Source organism: Micropterus salmoides, unplaced genomic scaffold, assembly GCF_014851395.1.
Source record: "Micropterus salmoides isolate LMB-PRFRI ecotype aquatic unplaced genomic scaffold, ASM1485139v1 Ms_hic_scaffold_18, whole genome shotgun sequence".
NCBI lineage: Eukaryota > Metazoa > Chordata > Actinopteri > Centrarchiformes > Centrarchidae > Micropterus > Micropterus salmoides.
The window spans coordinates 25491884-25514576 of NW_024040928.1; the positions used below are offsets into that span (position 1 = coordinate 25491884).

General features: G+C 41.1%; 1 protein-coding gene across 1 annotated transcript in view; it reads left to right on the forward strand.

Moving 5' to 3' along the window:
- The first annotated feature begins 493 nt into the window (after positions 1-493).
- The window catches only part of galnt14 (UDP-N-acetyl-alpha-D-galactosamine:polypeptide N-acetylgalactosaminyltransferase 14 (GalNAc-T14)), a 168052-nt gene continuing 145852 nt past the window's right edge, over positions 494-22693 (forward strand). Inside the window, exon 1 of the mRNA XM_038726536.1 lies at positions 494-908. Coding sequence (XP_038582464.1) covers positions 729-908 — 180 coding nt within the window. The 5' untranslated portion in view covers positions 494-728. The remainder of the gene's footprint in view (positions 909-22693) is intronic.

Below are 22693 nucleotides of genomic sequence, written 5' to 3' on the forward strand. Positions count from 1 at the left end.
TTTTGTCAGAAGCTGGAGCTTATGATTTTCACTTTTTGATTAATATGATGATTATTTTGTAGTTTTGGTCAAGAAAATGACATTGATTGACTGAAAATGATATTGGTTCACTGATTCAGTTGACTTGTTTTGTCCACTATCAGTCCAAACTCCTTCCACTGAAAACAAATGAGGAAGAATGCATTACCTTTCTTGTAGACAGTTTGTCCAAAGACTGGAAAATGCTGGACTGAGTGAATTATTGGCATGTTCGTTTGATTAATACATAGTCATTTGCTGCAGATTAATTTTCTGCTAATCACCAGATCGATCTGCGTTTGTCTCCTCTCTGTTTTTTGTCTTCTCCTCACCTGTGACTATTCTGTTCTACCTCAGTGGAGTAGTTGCGGGTGTCGGCAGGTGGAGCTCCATGCTCTCCCATTCAAACCTCCAGGAGGGTCCAGGACTCCCTCAGAGAAACACACTGATTCTCGCGCGCGCGCGCGCGCACGCGCACACGGCTGTCAGGCGTGTCAGAGAAGCGCTCGAGCCTCTGTGAGTTGAGAGAGAGAGAGAGCGTGCGCTCTGTAGTCAGTGTTTTACCGTCAGCGGGACCGGACCGACTTGTGTGTGTTAGTTAGTTTGGTTTGCTGGTTGGTGTGCTTGTTTTATTTGTTTTCTCGCTTCTATAAAATGGGATTCTGACAGCAGCCGGGCTGCGGGCGCCGCCGGCTCCTCCTGACCGGAAAATGAAGCGTCTCTGTCGGAGGCTGGCGGTGGCCGTGGCGGTGCTGGTGTGGCTGGGGGCGCTGGTTTACCTGCTGGTGCTGAGCCGGAGGAGGCTGCCTGAGCTCGGTACCGGAGCAGGAGCAGGGGGTGGAGGAGGAGGAGGAGGAGTAGCGGGAGGCGGAGAGACGGCGTACAACCAGGTGAAGTAGAGATACTGACACCTCCTGCTGTGTGTGTGTGTGTGTGTGTGTGTGTGTGTGTGACATAAATTGAGTGCGAGTGTCAGAAAGAAAATAGCTATGATAGCCCTGCAGGGACTTCCAGTGTGTCTGTGGAGTTCACAGCAGTCACACTGTAGGCTAATCTCCTATAATAAACCCATAAAATCGCTGTAAAGTGCATCAATAATTACTTTATAGTGACATTAGTGGTTGGGTTTTGGTTGTTTTATGTCGTTTACATCCCTATATAGACTCTTAGTTTGGCTGTGATATCTATCCATATGTAGTTTCTGCGAGGGTAGTTTTTAATCAGTGGCGGGGGAAAAGTATTCAAGTCTTGAGTAAAAGCAATGCCACAAGCTTGAAATTGAGTAAAAACAAACAGGTAAGCAGTAAATTGTACTTGCGTTAAGTAATAATAGAGGAGTTAATGTGTGTTTAATTGATTTAGTTGGTTCTGTTGCAGCCTAATTGGCACAAATGAGTTTAAATGGAAGCGATTCCCATTTAGGTTTTGAAGATGAATTTTTGTTCTGTAACTAATTAAGTAAAACGTAGCCTATTTCTTCTTAAGAAATCTCACAAAACACCAAATGTAACCAAATATTGCCTAAATAGAAGTGCCAAGCCCTAAGAACTCAACCAACTCCAAATGTCAAGTGAAGGAAAGCTGCTATATTGTAACTTTAACTTTAAAACTATTTTCTTTAGTTTGGCGTCAGTGAACATACCTCCTAAGCCATGACAGGATATTCCTATTTAATCCTACAATATTCTTGTAGTGCCTCTATAGATAATAATACATTTGTGTATTTCCTATGATAATGCAATGAATGCAATTTATATAACCACCAATAAAATACCTATACATCCACTATAGGGGCTCTTATAATTGTGTAAAATCATTATCAGATGGCTGTGGCTCCTCTGAAGATAATTAGGTTCATTTTCAACCCAACTTGGTGCCTGCGCCCAGTGTGCACTGCAGGATGCCTGTTATGTAAAAGACCCACAGCATGTTAATTGTGGCTGGTGGGATGAATTGTATTGATCCTGCCTCTCTTACCTTGTTTTATTGAGCTACTAGCACACACATACACAAACTAGAAATGAAAGAAAAAAAACAACATTTCTGAGAAACACTTCTCTTTAGGAATATTGTGAGGATATAAAATTTAAAGTAGTATAAGTATATAATAATTTTATATAGGAATATTGGATGAATACAATAGGAATCCATAAAGTCAGTCTTTGCAAATACAGGCATTATTAGCCCATCTAAGAATGTCAATGAATTGTATGTTACTGGAATATTGCAGGCTTTTGCAAACAGTGTATGAAGTTTCACATTAACAGCATAGTGAAAAGTGAAGTACCTGTGAAGGTTAGCATTGTGTTCTGCTGCTGCTTATTTGAATAATGAAAGTTGCTAGTACCAGAATTGGAGTTTATAGCTTTATTTGTGAGTCACTCTGCACTATAGGCAAAGTCCTCCTAGTTCACTGTGGATTTTAATGGCATGATTGTAATCAAGACCAGAGTTTTAGATAGAAAGACCATTGAATCAAGGTGTGTGCAATGCATTTCTGTGTGTGAGCGCTGCTGCATATTCAGCTCCTCCACCACACACACCGAGACACAGCAGTCTGTGTCAAGGTGACAAGTGTTTATGTAGAGACAACAGAAATACATAAATGCAGCAGAGAGCTGTACATAATATCTGATAGCTCTCCACTCTGCTCGTTATGTTCCTTATAGTTTCCTAGATTGTATCTGTATGTTTTTTTTAATAACAAGATTGTTTGTTCTGTTGATTAACAGCATGTTGTAGTCTCTGACCGCCCCTGATATTTGTAATTCAGGTGATCTGAAACCTACTCTTGTTTTGTATATGAGCATCAGTTAAATGACTAAAATGCAAATACACATCCGTCTCTAAAGCATTTAGAAAGGTCTGAGTACACAGCATATATCTGTCAGATCACCTGCAGTCAAAAGCATGTGTGTGTTTTATAACCGTTTGAGTTTGTGGTGGTTTTAGAGAAGTATTGCACTTCATTCATGTCATGATATCAGAACACAGCACACTCCACTACTGCACCGCTCCAAATTATGCAGCCAACTTTTGAACAGAAACCTGCAGTCAGTGGCAACCAGTTAGGCTAATAAATAGACCTGAGCTTGGCCTGGTTACTGGCCTTAATACTGACTCAGGGAGTTGGACTCAAATGCTGACTCGCAATGCAGAGATAGTGAGGTAATAAGTTTCAGCCACGCTAACAACGTAGCTTTAGAGATAGCAGTGTCAGTATTTTGGTCAACGCCTTTGGTCCAGACGGAAATATCTATTGGGTGGCTTTCTATAAAATTCTGTGCAGACGTTCATGGTAATCAGAGGATGAAACCTACTGACTACTGATGATCTCTTGACTTTTCCTCTAGCGCCACCATGAAACTGTGAAATTTGATGGATTGTCAGGAAATTTAGATCATTTGAAACACGTGACCCCAACTGTTCATCTAGCACCGTCAACAGGTCCATTTTTTTTAGTTGTCCAATACAATAACTGCAAAACTAATGGCATCATCATCATATACTTTGAGTTTAGTGCTAATTTGCAAATGTTAGCATGTCAACAATTGTAGACATTTTATTCTTTAAACAGCATTGTCATTATATTAACATGCTGAAGTTAGCATGTAGCTCATAGGGCCTGTAGCATGGCTGCAGACTATAGTCTTGTTTCTCAGTATGTATGTATGTGTGTGTATATATCTATATATATATATAGATATAGAGATAGATAGATAAAGGTTAATGCCACTGACTTTGGTACAGGTGATTGTGGGTTCGATTCCGGGTCAGGGCGGGGGGTATCCAGGTGGACCCTTAGGTCCTTAATGCTACCAGCCTACCTCAGGCATGAGTGAAACCGCAAATACAAGAGCCATACCGGCCCGGATGTCGCCCGGGTTAACAAGGTCCGCGTCAGGTGCTAGGAAACCAGGGCAACCTGATGACAAATGGGCTACTGGAACAAGACATTCATGGACTAGAGCAGAAAATGTGGATCTGATGCTATGCTACTATACAAGCAATCCCAGTTAGAGGGGTTATATGCAGAGATGCTTCGAAAACCAATCATCAACACTGACAAAGAAACGGGGAGCTGGGAGCGGGGAGATGTTATCATCATCATCATCATCATCATCTCCACACTCAGAGATTGGGTCTCAAGCCCCAATAACAACAAGCCCTTACGGCACAGAATCACTCAACATAAGGGCGACTGACCTGCGATTGAAGATCATAACCAAGCTGGACTCCCAAATACAACGACCAAGATTGCCAAGGCTAAGTGACAAAGTACCCTCTGAAAGTCTGCTAGAAGATGTGAATGCAGCACTACATACTATCCCTAAAAAATGCCACAACCGAGACCAAAGAGCTGATGTACGCCACAGCAACAGTGATCCTAGAGATGCTTGGCTATAAGATGAACACCAGAAGCCACAAAGAGAAGAAGGCTAGAGGTCAAGATCAAGGCAACACGAAGAGAGGTTATTCAGCTCTTAGAGCTACAGAAAGGTGCAAGGAAGGGCTACCTAAGAAATACAACAAGCTGTCGATACCCGAGGCTCTGAACATATGGGAGAAAGAGGCATCCCGCAACACCAATGGCAAACGCTCAGTGGCTAGTGGATCTAAGAACAGATCACAGCAATGTCCCGGAACAAGAACCAGTAACCATTACAACGGCAGACATCCAAGAAAGAGTGGCAGGTATGAAGAGCTGGACAGCGCCAGGCCCTGACATGATCCACACCTACTGGCTGAAGAAACTAACTGCATTCCATGAATGCCTGGCAGCACAAATGAACCAAGTGCTGATGGATGGGACCCACCCAGAATGGTTAACCCAAGGACGGACAGTCCTGATCATGAAGGACCCCCAGAAGGGAACAATCCCATCCAACTACCGGCCAATAACTTGTCTCTGCACAACATGGAAGCTCCTGTCAGGCATCATAGCGGCTAAGATGAGTATCTTAGGGTCCTGTCAATACATGGACAGGGCCCAGAAGAGAATGGGTAGTAATACCAGGGGAGCCAAGCACCAGCTACTGGTTGATTGAGCAGTCACTCAAGACTGCAAGACCAGGCAGACCAATCTGTGCACCGCCTTGGTTTGACTACAAGAAAGCCTACGACTCAATGCCACATACATGGATACTGGAATGCTTGGAAATGTACAAGATCAACAGGACACTAATAGCCTTCATCAAGAACTCAAAGCCAATTGCACAAGTCACCATCAAGTGCGGCATATACCAATATCACCGCTGCTGTTCTGCATAGGCCTGAACCCCCTCAGCCAGATCATCACAAAGATTGGCTACGGATACCGGTTCCGAAGTGGAACCATCAGTCACCTCCTCTACATGGATAACATCAAGCTGTATGCCAGAAATGAGCGAGACATCGACTCACTGATCCACACTACCAGGATCTACAGCAACGACATTGGAATGTCGTTCGGACTGGACAAGTGTGGTCGCATGGTATCAAAAAGAGGGAAGATGATCAGAACCGAGGGGATTGAACTACCAGAAGGCCACATTGCAGATGTTCAGGACAGCTACAAATACCTTGAGATGCCGCAGGCTAACGGAAAACATGAGGAGGCAGCAAGGAAGTCCGCCACAGCCAAATACCTACAGAGAGTGAGGCAGGTCCTGAAAAGTCAGCTGAATGGGGAAAAACAAGATCCATCAACACATACGCCCTTGCAGTCATCGGATACCCTGCTGGTATAATAAACTGGCCAAAGGAGGAGATAGAGGCTACTGACATCAAGACGAGAATGCTCCTCACAATGCATGGAGGGTTTCACCTCAAATCCAGCACCCTGAGACTGTACACCAAGCGTAGCGAGGGAGGCCGAGGGCTAGTGAGTGTAAAGACCACTGTCCAGGATGAAACGATGAAGATCCAGGAGTACATCAGGAAGATGGCCCCCAAAGATGAAGGGCTTAGTGAGTACCTCAGGCAGCGGAAACCCGAGGGTGAGGACAAGGAAGATGAAGAACCTTCATGGAGGGACAAGCCGCTGCACGGCATGTACCACAGACAAATAGAAGAAGTGGCTGATATCAAGAAATCCTACCAGTGGCTGGAAAAGGCTGGACTAAAGGACAGCACAGAAGCACTAATCATGGCGCCACAAGAACAGGCACAAGATCAATAGAGGCTGGGGTCTACCACACCAGGCAGGACCCCAGGTGCCGACTGTGCAAGGATGCCACTGAGACAGTACACCACAAAACAGCAGGGTGTAAGATGCAGGCAGGAAGTGCGTACATGGAACGCCATAACCAGGTACCTGTCATAGTGTACAGGAACATCTGCCATGAGTATGGTCTGGAAATCCCAAGGTCAAAATGGAAGACACCTCCTAAGGTAGTTGAGAATGACCGAGCTAAGATCCTGCGGGGCTTCAAGATCCAGACTGACAAGCTGGTGATGGCTAATCAACCAGACATCGTGCTGATCGACAAACAGCAGAAGAAGGCAGCAGTGATAGATGTGGCAAGCCCAAGCGACAGCAACATGAAAAAGAAGGAACACGAGAAGCTTGAGAAATATCAAGGCTTGAAAGAGGAGCTAGAAAAGATGTGGAAAGTAAGAGCAACAGTAGTGCCACTAGTAAACAGAGCACTGGGGGCTGTGACCCCCAATCTGGGAGAGTGGCTACAGCAGATTCCAGGTAAAACATCAGAGGTCTCTGTCCAGAAGAGTGCAGTCCTAGAAACAGCTAAGATACTGAGCAGAAACCTCAAACTCCCAGGCCTCTGGTAGAGGACCCGAGCTTGAGGATGACACATACCACCCCGCAAGGGGTGAGAGGAGGATTTTTATGTATGTATGTATGTATGTATGTATGTATGTATGAGAGAGAGAGAGAGAGATATGTCTCTAATGACTATGTGGGGGCTGCTGATAATGGGGTCAGGTGGTGTGCAGGAACATGAACCTGCAGTACCTTTAGTAATAGTAGTTGGATTATAAAGGTGCCATAGCCAATGTTTTTATGTAGCACATCATCTTGGAGCAGATTGAAGGCAAATATGGCCATGATGCCACCAGAGGATGATGCACAGAGCAACACTGCTTGACACAAGACACCGAGGGGATCACATGAAACCACCGGTGTGCCACATGGCATTCATTGTGATGTCTGTCAGCAGCCATTAGCGATAGACAATGGCATTGTCTATCGGCCCCACGCAACTACCTACCCTAGCTTTAAGAAGAAATAACCAAAAATGTAAAAAGGAGGTAATTTACAAAATGATTGGAATTTTAACTGAACAGTATAATCTGTGAAAACTAGAGAATCCAGCTAGTAAAAGTATGGTAATTATATGTCAACAAAGCTCTTAAGACACCAACAATTCTTGATTTTGAGGCTCGCCTTAATTTTGTATGAGTGGGAGGTGTTTTTCAAATTGTGGAGAATTCAGGCATTAAAGCTTAATCTGCTGTTGCTCTCATTGTAAGTTGACTGGATAAGATCCTCAGCTAAATGCCTCAGATATGAAATTTGAAATGTAATTAAAGTACTTCAGTAGAAGGGGTAGAAACAGCTGCGACCACTTAGCTTATCAGGAGAAGAAAAAGAAGGGGGGAAAAAAAGACTTTCTTGTCTTGTGTGGACTTGTTCTGTAATGTGTGAGGCTACATGCGAATGAGATAATGTGATCATTCATTCAGCAGGACAGTCAGTGTGTGTGTATGTGTGTGAGTGTGTGTATGGGAGCATAAGTGAGTATAATTTTCAAGTCAGGACACACATGCTGTAACACACCTTGGCTAATACCCGTGCCAAATACAGACTTGCCAACTTAATCCTACGGTTTTTCATACCCAGTGTAAAACTGTGGGATCTGTCAGCAGTTACAGACCGCCTTGTATCATCATTAAGGACACAGTCTGTTCCTATTATAAAAAAGAAACCTAAATTAGACCCTTTCTCATGCAGTGTCATATTATTCAAACATGAGTTAAAACAGAAACAGGGAAATGAGACAGGCTTAATTAGAGAAGCATTTCAACCAGACGTTTGAAAAAGGAAAAATAACACAGAAGAAGTGTCTTGGCTGCTCAGTCTAATATCTTTAACTTAACAGTATATATATAGAAGTTAACACCCTCAGTGAAAAAACCTGATGTCTTGTGCAGTATTTTATGGTACACTCATCTAGCTGGTCCTTTAAATGCAAAACAGACTTTGTGTCCACATACCTATGAATACATGATGTAATATTTGTCACCTGCTCGTGTCTGTGAACATCTGTAGCCCAAACTTTATGACAGGGCTTGTTATATGCACAGATAAATGCCAATAAATATGTGTGAAGACGTCTGTGTATGCCGACATACGATGTAGTACAGTACAAGGCCAAGTCGGTCTCTGTTTTTTAGTATATCCTGCTTTTCAAGCTGCACCACCTTTGGAGCAGTAAAACTAATGTAATCAACTGTAGCTCTCTAGTGTCCACATTAACAAACCAGTCCTTGTTTGCAGTCTGAATATATAAATGGATGCTGTATAAGTGTTGTGGTGTTGAGTACAGCAGACTTCCCCCTGCTAAGTACTAGCTCATATGTCTCTTGATGACCAAGTAATACCAAGAACTAATGAACCCAAGGATCTAAAAAGTCCCTGGTGTGCATTCTTGTTTCTTTTCTGTTTCCACCACATCTGAAGGAACATTAAAATTTGGTCAAATAAAAGCGTAACAGACTGGAAAGCAACTGCTTCATTTCAGGCGGCACTCTTTGCATATTCAACGAGACAACACAGTCACCACATTGTTTTTTATAATTTATTGCTGCTTAACTTTTAGATTAGTTGGGAAGTCTACTACATAATATTGATACTACTGGCAACCAGTGAGGCTTGTTTTTGACCAATGAATTGAATTGAATGATGAATTCAACACTACAAACATTTAAAAGAAATTGCAAAAGCAAGGTTTTCACCCAGACAACAGCATATGTTCCTGCGATTATGCACACTTGCATGTAATCAGTTGTTGTTTACATGGGCTCTTACCCTCATTATTGGCCTAATTAGAGTATAATCACATTATTAATGTGCATACAAATGTAGCATGTGGTTGTGTTGGACAGCTTGCAGGTGAGAATGTGCAGACGTGTATAAATATGAAACAAACTGTAGCTCAGAAACCTCCAGTGGATGAACTTCAGCAGGTAGTTATTTTTTCTCTGAAGGATCCTGTGTACATATAAGCTACATTTTTCTGACTGCAATAAAAAAAAAATCCTTTTCAGTTCTGAATATATGCAGTGTATTTGTGTGCGAGTGTATGCCAGAACTGAGGATGTGTGTTAGTTTTGTCAGCAGTACTTGTGGCACTGTGCACTATTCAAATGCTAATGCAGAATTCCCATTCCTTACAGGATTAGCCTGCACTCCTGTTTACCTAGCGCGACTACTTCCTGTACAAAGCATGGTACTCCTGTTTGCACCCGCACATACCCTCACGCACGCACACAGAAACGCTGCAGGATCACACCCTCATCTGCATGTGCACACAAGAAAAATGGTATTTCTTGCACAAAGACGAGAACACACACATACACTGACACACACACACAGACAGTTGAGAGAGCCTCTGGAGAGCCTTTGAAGCAGCGTGGTTGGAGTGCGCCTGTGTCCTCAGGCAGGTTGGCGGGGGATCTTTATGGTGTTTTTTGCCCTCAGAAGTCCAAACATGAGAGGAAACAATCTCTTGGTTTGTTGAATACTGAAGGACACTCTTCTGCCTCTCTTTCTCTCTCTCTCTAATGGATGAATGTCAACCATCCCAGGGCATGAGATCAGATCTCAAGCAGGCTGTGCTGAATGTTGGACCAGATAGAAACAATTTGAAATCACACAATTCAAGGAATATTACAGTTAAGATTGTGCCTTAAAGGGATAATAACATTAACAAAACCATCCATGTGTCTGAGCAGACTGTTAGCTCTGGTGCTTCATGTAACACTTGACACTATGGCAGACTGGTGCCAATGCTGCCCAACACACCCAGGCTGGTTGGTTGTGTTTTGCTGGTTTCTGCTCTCTATAACTACCAAAGCCCAGCTCCTCCGACTCACTTTAACCTTTAGAATATGTCAAATCAGCCACATAGTGCTGATAATCAGCCCAAATATTGTTTTTTAAGGTAGTTTTGAGATGTATTAGGTGAATATTACATATTGAAAAAAGGCATTAATAAAAAGTAACACCTTAACACTGACTCCAAACCATGCATTCATTTAAATTGAATAGTTATATTATAGTTTTGAGCCCAACCTTGACCTTGTGTGATCAAAATCTGACCTGAATCTCAAAGGGATTGATTGGTGGCAGGGCTCCAGACTGTTTTTTTTTCACCTCTGTCCCTGAACCGTCCCGAAAGAAAAACCAAACAATTTTAACCGTCCCGAAGTTAATGTAAAGCGTCCTAATATAAAGTGTTGGGGTTTACTTCCTTACTATCACGGCGCATCAGCTGGGTGGAGACTATTCCGTCGCTAGTCGACATTATCAGAATATACAGCCAGCCAGTGACAGTAACTATAGTAGGCTAACAGAATGAATAGACGTGCTCTGTTGTAGTCAGAGCTCGGTCGGTCGAGTTTGTCATTTGCTAACTGATAGTAATAAATAACCTAACATACAATCCCTTTCGTTCCAGAGAATATTTCTGTTCATCCCGAACACATGTTCTTTTGTACGGTAATCCGAATAAACGAATAAAGAAGTCTTGAGTCCTGATTGATGGGATCAGAATGTCTGTTTAAGTAAACTTGTGGTTTCACTAATTTGCATGAGCATGATGAGGCTGATGGGCTTGACGTCTTGGACCGGGTTAGTGCTCATTTTCATTCATACTACATGTTCAAGTCTGTCCCGATTTAAAATATCAAGGACTTCTATTGAACATTAAAATTTGACTATTAGTATTACTGTCAATATTAAAATTACAATATAGTACAAAAGATACTGATGTGTACACACTGACAGATTAAACAATGACTTGCTGTGACTTGTCAGCTAGTGTTAGCATTTACAGATGTGTGTTGGATATTCATGGAGAATATAAAGAGTACGTAAGTGTGAATATTTATCAGTCCCCATTTTGTCAGGTTCTGAAGGATCTGTTCTTTGTGTATTGAGCTTGCAGAATGTTTTTGAACTTGCATTTTGTCAGTGTGTTCCTCTTACAGCACAATAAAACGAGTTTCTTAAGGAACTGCTCGCCAATTGATCATTTTAATTGTTGAAGTACGTTCTTTATCAGTGGGCGATTTACAGATTGCATTATTTGGCCAAACATCAAACACAGACACAGTCATTTGCTTGTTACTAGTTGATAACTTACAGCATTACGCTTGAATAGTAAACAGTAGGGGAGTGATGAGACGCTTAACCCACGAGACGAGATTTGAGATTGGGTTCATGAGATCGAGACGAGATTTAAACACTATTTTTAAGAAATCTTTAGCGCTGAATTATATAAAAATTTTCAGTATTAAACACTTTATTTCTGCACCACTTAATGGTGATTTTATTTATTTATGTAAAGAGAAACACAAAATTCAGGTGGCAGGTGGCAATTCAAAGTCAGAGCAGCTCTCAGTCATTCTGTGCTGCTATCAGATCTGTCTCTCCTGTAGATCAACTTTTCTCATGTAATATCATCCCTGCTGAGTCATAATTTATCCTTCCCTCTTTGCTTGGGGAAGTAACCTCTTTTAAATGTGGTATTGGCACATTTTCACCATAATGATAAATTATTAAATTTTTATTCAGTTTTAAACTCCTGGACTTTAATAGCTCCTGTGTTTCAGCAGGTTTTCTGCTCATGGTCAAAACGTTCAGCACAATCAGAATCTCTCCCACAAGTCTTTGTTCTCATAATATTACCAGACTAATGTCATCATTTGATGAGAAGTCTAGCTACCCTTTACTCTGCTGTGCATTACGTTATTAATTCGTTATACCCTTCAGACTGTTTGACCGACGCAGTTTGGGACTGCATGTGAAACCGAAAGTAACTGAAACACTTGTGATCAGGCAGAAATCCACAAACAAATCCACACATGTTAACTTCAGCACAGCAAAGTTGCACTTCAGTTTTTAGATGTTTATGTTCCAGCTACGTTACCACTCATCACAGCTGTCTGGACTGACAGCGCAAGCGGTGCGGCTGATTACTATCAGGGCATACGTCGGTGTGGCATCAGCTGGGTGGAGTTGATTAGCTCCACAACTCCATCTTATCAGTTATACATTTGTATTTCACTGCGTGAGAAAATTAATGTGTGGCTTGACAGCATGTGAAAAATATCAATTGCTTGAGTCTCACAAGACAGCTTTTTACCTGACGAGAAATCTCATCACACCCCTAGTAAACAGTGTACCAGCATCTGTCTGGAGATACTGTATGTGTGTATTAGAGACAGGACAAACAGGGAAACAGATCAGTTTTGATGTTGAAATATTGACCTCAGGTCCGTTTTGTTCAGGCTGAAACAGCCTGAACAAAAGCCAGGCTCAGGCCTTGATGAATCAGGCTCTGGCCAAGATTCCCCATACATCTTGTAAACAGAAATCTTAACATTTTTAGTCCCATTAAAATAAAGTAATGCAGTCTAAAGCTGACTGGTTGCCAGACAAGAGAAAATTAAAATCTCTCACACCGTCCAATCTCTTTCCTTCTCTGTATGATTATCAGCATGTCATGTCATTAAAACAAGGTGACTAAAATGGACTTTTAGAGAGATCATACATTAAAAAAGAGTTACAATATGAATTAGGAAAATACAAAGTTTTTGTATTCTATCCATAGGGACAAATCTCTTTACTCACTTTATTACAACTTCCTTTGAAACTGAATCTCTCTTTCCATTTCTTAGATTCTGTCTCAGTTTCCCTCTTTCTCCTCTCTTGTTTCTTGAGGAAACAAGATCGATGCTCCAATCTGTGTGCTCGCCTTGTGTATCACAACGCCCAATCGCTCCAATGTCACAAGGCAAACACACACAATACCCTACACTACACACTTAAAAACACACGCTGCATGCACACACGCAGTTGAAATTATTCATTTCCCAGTCATATGAAATGCAGTTATTGTTCCTTTCTCCTTCCCCTCTCCCTATCAGGAGGTATTCACATGGACAAGAGGAGAGGGAAATGAGTTTTCAGAGCGGCTATAACCAGCTCCCAGGGAGGGAATAATAATAATAATGTTTTATATGAGGCTCTCTGTACAGCAGGGCACACAGGTTGGCTAACCAGACTGGCCTCTGGCACCAGGGGCCTCATTTGTGAAACACGCTGGGGAAATGAACCCATCAGTGGTTCAACAGCTACAGTGGCAGATAAATCACAAAAGTCACCTGCCAATTGCTCTTTTGGCAGCCAGGGTACATCAGGTTTGAAGAAATGCAAAAAAATCACCAGCCAGATTCAATAATTTGACATCTGAATTTTACACAATGTTAAGTTTGTGACAATTTGTGTTGAGCAGGGTAATCTGAACACATTAAGAAATAACATTTAATTTGAATGGAAAATTAATTAATTAAATTAATTAATGTCTCCCATTTACTGATTATTGCCGTTCTGTTTTTGAGCCCTGCATTTTTTAAACTAGTACCTTCTGCAGAACATATCAGCTGTTGTTGACGTTGTAATTCAAGGCCATAGTTTTAACACAAACTTAACCATTTCTGCAGCTGCTTCACAATAAAATCGTTGCAGCAGTTTGGTTGGTTAGTTTGCTAGTTCTGAGTTTGTGATACTGATTCATATTCTGCCTGCTGTACATCAAAATCAACAGAATTAAAGCACTGCCAGGAATCTGACTAAAGACAGGGAAATATTGCTGTGAGGACTTTACTGTCTGGCTCAGCCATGAGGATTAGTCACCAAAGGCCTGATAAAATCTTTTGAGATATTTTAAAATATTTATATTTTAGTACTGATGAAGCACAGCAAAGGTGAATGGATCAAGAAACAGTTAAGCCAATGCATATTTCTTACCACTTGCCTTGTAACACATTGTAGTAAAGCTAGATCGATATTGAAATATCATATCAATAAATTAGGTCTCTACTGGATTACTGTTTTGCAAATGGCATGCAATTAATGAAAAACAATATGCTATGTGACAAAACAACTGCTATTTTACCATCAGTTAGTATAAGTCTTTGATATTTTATGATTTGCACCTCTTGGGGATGTGCAACTGTTTTGTTGTTACTTTTCTCCGTAGTGCAACCGCTTTAATTTTAGTAATGCATAACTCACAACTTGGTAATAATTTATGTTATAACTAGCTACGTTTGAACTTACACACAGCTGGTGCAACAGGCTGATGAGGTCAAAGGTTACCAGACAACAGGTAGAGCAAAATGTTCAGATGGGAGAGAAGTGCTCATTGGTGGAGATGACGGCTAAGTTAGTGAGGATGTTTTAGACACTATCTCCAGTGATTTCTTGTCTAGCTCCTCTGTGGCTTTTGGCTAAATGAACAGTTGCTCTGATATCATCCACAGACAGGCAATTTGCAATCACCGTGCAGCTCCTGCATTAAGGAGAACGTTTCTCACAAAAGCACACGAAAGTGTGTTTTGCATTTTGCCCCTCCTCATCCCTTCCTCCTTTATAAATGATTCAGATGATTCAGAAAAAAACAGCAAGAATCAGCATAAATGGGATTTTTTAAAGTTGAGGATGCGGCATAATCAAGCATCACTGACTGCAAAATGATCTAAGTATACTGTGTGTGTGTGTGTGTGTGTGTGTGTCTGTCTGTCTTACACACACACACACACACACACACACACACACACACACACACACACACACATTCAGATACTGATAAACACAGGCATGAAAAGACTGATGATAATTCAAGTTTTAGGATGCCGTCATCCCGGCTTAGCATGACTGTCAAAAAATTACAACTGTACGTGCATTGAAATTCCATTCATATGTGTTTCATTTATGTAATAGTGATATCAGTGTCATATGAGTATCCGTTTGTGATTGTTTGTCTCCATTTGTGCTGCACACGCACGCGCGCACACACACACACACAAATGTGCATACATTGTGCCTGTGTAAATGACAAGCATTCATTTAAAATTAACTCAGTGACAAGACACGCACTGCTCTGTCACGCTTCACAACACATGTCTTTACACTGTGGTTTGTGTGTGTGTGTGTTCGAGAGGGATAGAAAGAGAAACCAATGGGTTTAAGTAACCAGTCAACATAGCCTTCCACAGTTACCAGGTTTTTTAAAACAAGCAGGAAGGACCGCCGGCAAAAAATCTCAGATTGTGTGAATATGTTCAAAGGTTTATAATGTCAAATTGTTATGGCACGAGTAGATCTGAATAGAATTACATTTGTGTATTCCATTAAATTAACATGTTGCTTATATGAGTTCTTAATGGCAATGACAATGTTTGCTTTATTCTTTAAGCTCAGCAGTGTGTTTGTAGATCTGAATAGAATCTGTAGATCCTGATTGGGTCTTTCAGTCACGACGTGTCCTTCCCCGATTTTATCCCAATATCTCTAAAACCTTTTCCAAAAGGAAACGAACGACATCAGACTTTGCCTACCAACGGTTAATTCAAAATGGAGAACAAATTTCAGTTCAATTGTTGACCTTGTTGTCACCTCGTCGTTTCCTGTTTACACCGGCATGCACATATAAAATGTATGTGAACGGTCATGTGATATGTTTTCAGCTGTGTTTTGAGATTATTTCTACATTGACAGATACGATTTTTGTGGTGTCCTCCTGAGTATGAGACGTGTATCTGTCCCTCCATAATCGGATGCAAAACGATACAGGTACATTTGTAATGATTTGTACGATATGGTGAGACTCATAGCTGATGCACTACAATCCAATTAAGTGAGACTATTCTCAATTTAAAAAAATACTGAACGAGAAATATCCCTGAAATTAATGTTTTCTGACACGGGCAAACACGGGCAGTTTATACGGGATAACTTTTTCACCAGTCACCAAGAGAACGATTAATTTAAAAGCTGCTGACTGGGTATTGTTTACATTTGTTCCAGGGTCAGCCTTCTGATTTTGATATGTTCTTTAAAGCTGCATCATCTTAGATCATGCAAGAGCATCTATGAAGAACAGAACCGAAGGACTATCGATCAAATTCTAACACTAGTCATCCCTAATCGTGACAAAATGGCAGCTGGTAAAGACAAGGTTTGTGATAATTTATCACTCACACTTAATGATTTCATCTCTGGGGAGATGGAGGGAGGGGTTGTCATACCATTTTCAATTTGCAATAATGCTTGTTGCTTCCCATCTTCACTCTGTCCTGATTTATATATTTACAAGGTTAAACATGACTATTAACTTTTAGTCTTGTTGTTATTTGATAACCCCTAATATATAAAACTATTTCTATAAGGGCAAAAAGTAAAAACAGATTTCGGGCAAGTAGATTTCTTCGAATTGAGGGTCTAAGGATATATAGGGTGTTGTATGCCGTGCAGCATGAAAAGCCAGCCTCATGAGGCAGATTTGTGATTTGTGATATTGGGCTATATAAATAAAATTTGCTTGAGTAAGTGAAGTTTGAGCAGGAGTACACAAAAACACGGCAAAGTCCCAGAAATGGGAAGAGACAGCGTTAATCGGAAAACAACAATCAAATCGATTTTTTAAAAATGCAGGATTTGGGTCAAGACTGTGATTCTGTATCAATTCTGCCTAATTTCTGTCATGTTTGTATTTGTTCAACTTTCAAGTCTTACTTCTGAGGATCTTAATGCACACTCGCAAGCCAATCAGAAACAGTAGTCATGTTGTAAATAAGATATCTGGTTATTAGCCAGTTCCATTTAAAGACCCTGACTTAAGCCTGATTTCTACCAGTAACCCGTTTACTTTTGTGAATGTGCACATTGTCAGAGAAAGGAAAGGATAATGTGTGTGTGTAGGAGGTAAAGGGAGTAAGAGTAAGTAAGAGTGTGAATTGGGCTGTCATTGTCCACAGCCATTTGTGTGAGTGTGTACGTGTGTGTGTGTGTGTGTGTGTGTGTGTGTGTGTGCTGGTGTGAAAATTGTAATTCTCACCTTGATGCATGTAGGATTAAGCCATCAATCTAGTTTATAGAGAGCGGAGGGTAGTGTGAGGATAAAGAGAGTGAGTGAGAAAGATAACGAGAGAGAGAGAGAGAGGGAGCGAGAAGGAGAGCGGGTGAACCAAAGAAAGAAGTCAAAAACTGCGAGACGAGAGAGAGAGAACCCAAAGGAGAGAATAAGATGGGAAAACGTAGAGAGAGAGAGAGAGAGAGAGAGAGTGTGTCAAAGAAAGGGAGATAAATTAGAGACAACAGCAGTGACAGAAAAGTAGAGAGATATTTAGAATAAAATAGACGGAAAATAGGAGCAAAAAGAGAGCATGATGCAAGAACAACGAAAATGAGAGAAGAAAAACTTGACAAAACATGAAAAAAAAATGAATTATAAGGATATAGAGACGGTGGGAGGAAAAGAGAGACAGAAGAAAGAAGAGAAAGAGCCAACACACACAGCAAGAGCAACAACAGTGAGGCGACAGGGAGCAAATGAACTGGTTTAAAGCAGACAGAGTACAAGCTGTTTTCGCTGTCGCCAGTCGTTTGTGCTCGATGTGTCATTTCACTGCTCAATGCCAGTTACAGCCAGTTTCTCCTGTCACTGCCTCTGTGTTAGCACAAGCTAGTATCAATACTGCTACAGAACTGCAAGGTGAGTTGAAGTATTGAGGTGAAACCAAGCGGGAAGTTTCCGTTCTGAGACGTGAATCCAACGCGAAGTCCCTTAAACGTGCATTCTATCTAACGGCCAGCAGGGGGCGACTGTTCTGGTTGCAAAAAGAAATCCAGTTCCATTAGAAACGGTCAAATGTGGCTACTTTCAGCTGATTCATTACCTCAGTAAACACTTTCCTAATGAGTTTATGGTCTCAATCGTTAGTTTCAAGTCTTCTTCAACGCAAAATGATGTTCATTTAGTAAATTGTGGTCCCATTTAGAGGAAAATAGACCATAAAGCAGAGTCTGCTTCAGGGCGGGATTATCTATGATTGACAAGTCGTTACCGTGGCAACCTGTCAATCAGGCTACAGTTACTCGTACCCACGACACTGTGTAAAATGAACCACTTTCTCTGGTGAGTACATTTAGTTTAAGACTGTTGTTCGCTAGACAAAGCTGACAGCCCTGTTAAAATGACAGTTAAGGGTAATGTGGACATCCTAGATGGACTGGATCTTCCTGTAGCACACATGCAAATAGATTAATTTGAACCCAGTGGTGTTGATGTGCCACAAAACATAAACGACGCATGAAACGTTATTCTTTAATTTATAACTTATGTCCTACCGAGAACATTTTACTCTAAAACAGAAAAGTACAAGCACCTGAAATGTTGGATAAAATCTCTTATTGCTTGAATTGCACTACAATACGTATTAACTTTGTTAGTAAAATGTTATAATCACTGATGGCTTATAGAAATAAGTCTCAGATTTTGCTCTTTGTTTTGCTTTCTTTATCAAAACTCAACTCATCATGTTAGCACCAATATTGAAACATTTCCACAGGTAATTTCCCTTTCAAAACTGTGTTTGTAGTGTGTGTATATATATGAGACCAAGTCTTCCCATTCATGGGTATATATTTTAATGATCAAGGTGTGCAAAAGTGCCAAGCCTTTTCTCTTACAGTTTGTCTTTATTCTGGCAATTTACCAGGGCAAAATTTGAGTCTCACGTCAAGTCAGGGAGTGAATTCTCAAATCAAGTCTCAAACTCTGTGAAGGTCATGTCTTTCATCTACCTGCATCAAGGAGAAGCTTCAACACAAAATGGGTAATGCACAAGCGTCGGAGCAGTTAAGCCCAGGTGTTCATCTTTGTGACTTAAAGCTAGAGTGCTGACTCGAGTCCTGTTGTCAAGTCTACAGCTCTGCCTTTGTAATCTCAGTGCTGAAGCTTATTCCGCTGCTCAAACTTCACGTAGGTCCAACACTGTCAGCTTTGCTACCCAGAGAAAACTGAGTTGTCTCTCTGTATGTATTGCCGTCTGTATGTTCTGGTCCGTAGCACTTCCTTGCTGTCGGTGTTGTCATTGCTGTTGTTGTTGTTGGGGCTAATAGCAGATATATCCTCTCCATTAGCAGTTAATCTCCTTGCCAACAGAGTGAAGAAAGCAATATTACCAGGAGGATTTAAACGAGCGCTCCTCTATCTTCTTCTTCCTCCTCTTCTTCCTCCTCCTGCTCAACTCCCCTCTGAAAACCCAAATCTTTCATTCTTCCTCAGCAACAAAGGCGCGCACACACACACACACACACACACAGACATTATTGTGTCTTCCCCGACTGGCCTTGCTGCTTGGGTCCAATAATGAAACGGATTAGATAGAAAGCTCTAAACTTTGCACACACCTCTAACACACACACATACACAGCTGCCGTCTGTGCCGTTATGTGTGTGTGAGAGAGTGGGTTTTCACATAGGGCATACTTCTGTCGTTATTAGTTTTTATTACATCCCCATGTTATTTGATAACAGTACACAGTGTTTATATGTGTGTGTGTGTGTGTGTGTGTGTGTGCCACTGCTGTTTCAACATGATTTATGATGATTTATTTAATTTCTGTTATTTACCTGGGTTGAGGTTTCCAGGCAGGCTCGATGCAAAGGTGAAAGAGAGGGTGAGGAGGTGTGTGTGTGTTTGTGTTTGTGAGAGAGAAAGTGAGAGCGAGAGAGAGGAGGAGACAGAGAAATAGAAGAAAAGAATGAGCACATTTTGTATTTTGTCGCTTCCCTAAAGTTTGTTTTTATTCATGGCTTTTGCAGAGGGTGAATTATTGCTGCGCTTCCAGACTGCTTGCTCTGCAGTGTTTGCTAAGCATCCCCCACCACAACACACACACACATGAATTTGTACACACACACTCAGTCCTAGGCATTTATATTCACCAGTGAAGGTGGATTTTATGGGAGAAGGTGAGGAATTTTGAACAGCTGTGATTGGATAAACAGTTTGCCAGTCTGCTGTCCACTGGGATATGTGTATGGATTAGAGAAGGGGAGAGAGAGAGCAGTAACATCCAATGACAACAACAGCACATGAATTGTTGATGCGGTGTTATATTTTGTAGGGGTGAAACAAAACATCCATAGTTTTGAGGACAGTATGTGTGCATTAGCTACTGTCACCCAGCAGGGAACACAGAAAGACTGTTTCAAAACATTAATTACTGCACTATAGCAATGCAGGAAGTAATGATGGTTGTATGTGTTTATATTCAGTCTTTCATTCCAATACTGGATGAATGCCATGTCTCCTTCTACGTGCAGACAATACAGTTGCAAAGTTAAAGCATGAATCTGTCAATGCAAATTGCATCACTGCAACACAACACAGAAGGGAAAAAACATTTGTGATGCACAATATGGATTTTTTCCCCACCGATCCGATAACCGATAATTGCCTATGGCTCATGGCTGATACAGATTCTGATACAGATTTTTGTAAATTTAAATTAAGTTAATAGTTATTTTTACACACCTGATGGTAAGAAAGGCTAAGATTACATGTACAGCAGATTTGTTATTTAATATTCTATAACTCTGACCTAACAAAATCTAACTGACAGCGACAGTTCTGACTCCATCCATCCATCGTCAACTGCTTATCCTGCGTACAGGGTCACGGGGGGCTGGAGCTACTCCCAGCTGACATCGGGCGAAAAGCGGGGTACACCCTGGACAGGTCGCCAGTCCATCGCAGGGCCATATGTATGGACATAAAATGTCAAATCATTCCTCTCAAAGTATTAAACAAAACAAAATAAAAAAGTACATCCCTCAGCAAGAGGCTCTATCAAGGCTCAGAAATATGACATTATGAGTGCGACAACAGCAGCTACGCACGTTAAAGCATTGTTTGATTGTTATTGGCTGAATTATGATTCCTATAATGAAGATATGCCAGTATTGGCTGATAATTTACCAATTCTTATCGAGCATCCCTAAAAAAATTCAAACCCAATTCTATTTTGCAGCCACAAGCAGAAATGCAAGTCAAAGCTGAGCTTTAAAAAGCAAAGCTGCACATAAAGGTTTGTTTGACTTTGAATTTTAAAAAGAGTCAATGTGAAGTAACACTTTGATTTGTATGATTACCCATCCTCTACTGCCCTTCCTGGATACTAAATAAATAAATGTTATAGGCTATTTGCCCTGGGCATTTTTGGGGGTCATTTTTCAATATCTGCTCACCTTAGAGTGGATTATCTTGCTTATAAAATTGCAACTTGCCAGAAATATCACACTGAGCTGTTAGGCGACCATAAGGCAGAAATAAACTGTGGGCAGTGAAGATTGGCAGATATTGGTGGTGAATATTTTGCAGATATATATTCTTCCCAAAACACAATTTAGTGACAAAATGAATCTACTGATATAGAAATAGTATGTATTATAAATATGTAATTATTGGTGATCGCAGTCTTTTTTAGCTACTGTTGCTATTGATAATATTAGGAAGACAATATTTCAGTTTTGTTTATTACTTACATCGTTTCAGTAGTATAGAGTAGAGTAGTAACTACTGACTGTATATTAGTAGTTTATAACAATATTTCAGTGGTGTTTATAACAGTATTTCAGTGTTTCAGTAGTGCCTATGACAGTAATTCAATGCTCATTTCATGGATCAGTCCTCATTCTGAGGTGTTGTGTGTGTGTGTGTGTGTGTGTGAAGGGTAAAATGTGCATCTGTACAAGGTAGCGTTTAAATTACATCCCATCTGTCAACTCATACATATGCATGCAGAAACACACACACACACACTCTCTCACTCACAAACGGCCTTGGTGGTTTTTCTCCACAGTTTGGAGCTCAGTTGAGCAGAGACAGAAAGCCTTGCCGAGCTGCGACGAAAAATACTTTAAATTCAAGGAGAATTTCATATGTAAACACCTACAAACATATTCTCTATCTCTGTTGGTCTCCTCCTCTCTCTACCCCTCTCACACTCTCTCTGTATGCTTTATGGTGGATGCTTTTATCGCCAGCTCTTTGCTGTACCGTGAATTTGCGATGCGATCTTCTCTTGATCCCTGTGGGGACTCAGCTCTGCTACCTCCTCAGGCGGGTCAGAAGTCAGAGGTTGCGCTCATATACAGAGCAGCCACAACCTGGAGCTGATACAAACTCAGTGCTTTGCTTGACGGCCCTTCAGCTGGACTCATGGTTCAGGAAGAGGAGGCAGGTTTTGGTTTGTTGAGTGTCAGGGACATTTTTTAGGATTAAGGTTTGAATGAAGATAAATCTGTGTGTGTGCATGCCAGGCATTTGTTGTTATTCCATACTGAATTGATGTGTCTAAACACAAAACTTAAGGCAACATTCAGAGGGAAACAAACCTGCAGGACATATATATACTGATATTACTGTATACAGTGTGTGACTGGGTTCCACTATATGTGTGTGTGTTTGTCTGTGTGCTGTCATGTGACCACACATAACGCATGATGGGTCAATATAGAAACCATTTCTGTGCTTTTAAGAGAAGACGAGTGTTGTAGCTGTTCTGCTTTCAACCCCTGACCTCGTCCTCCAT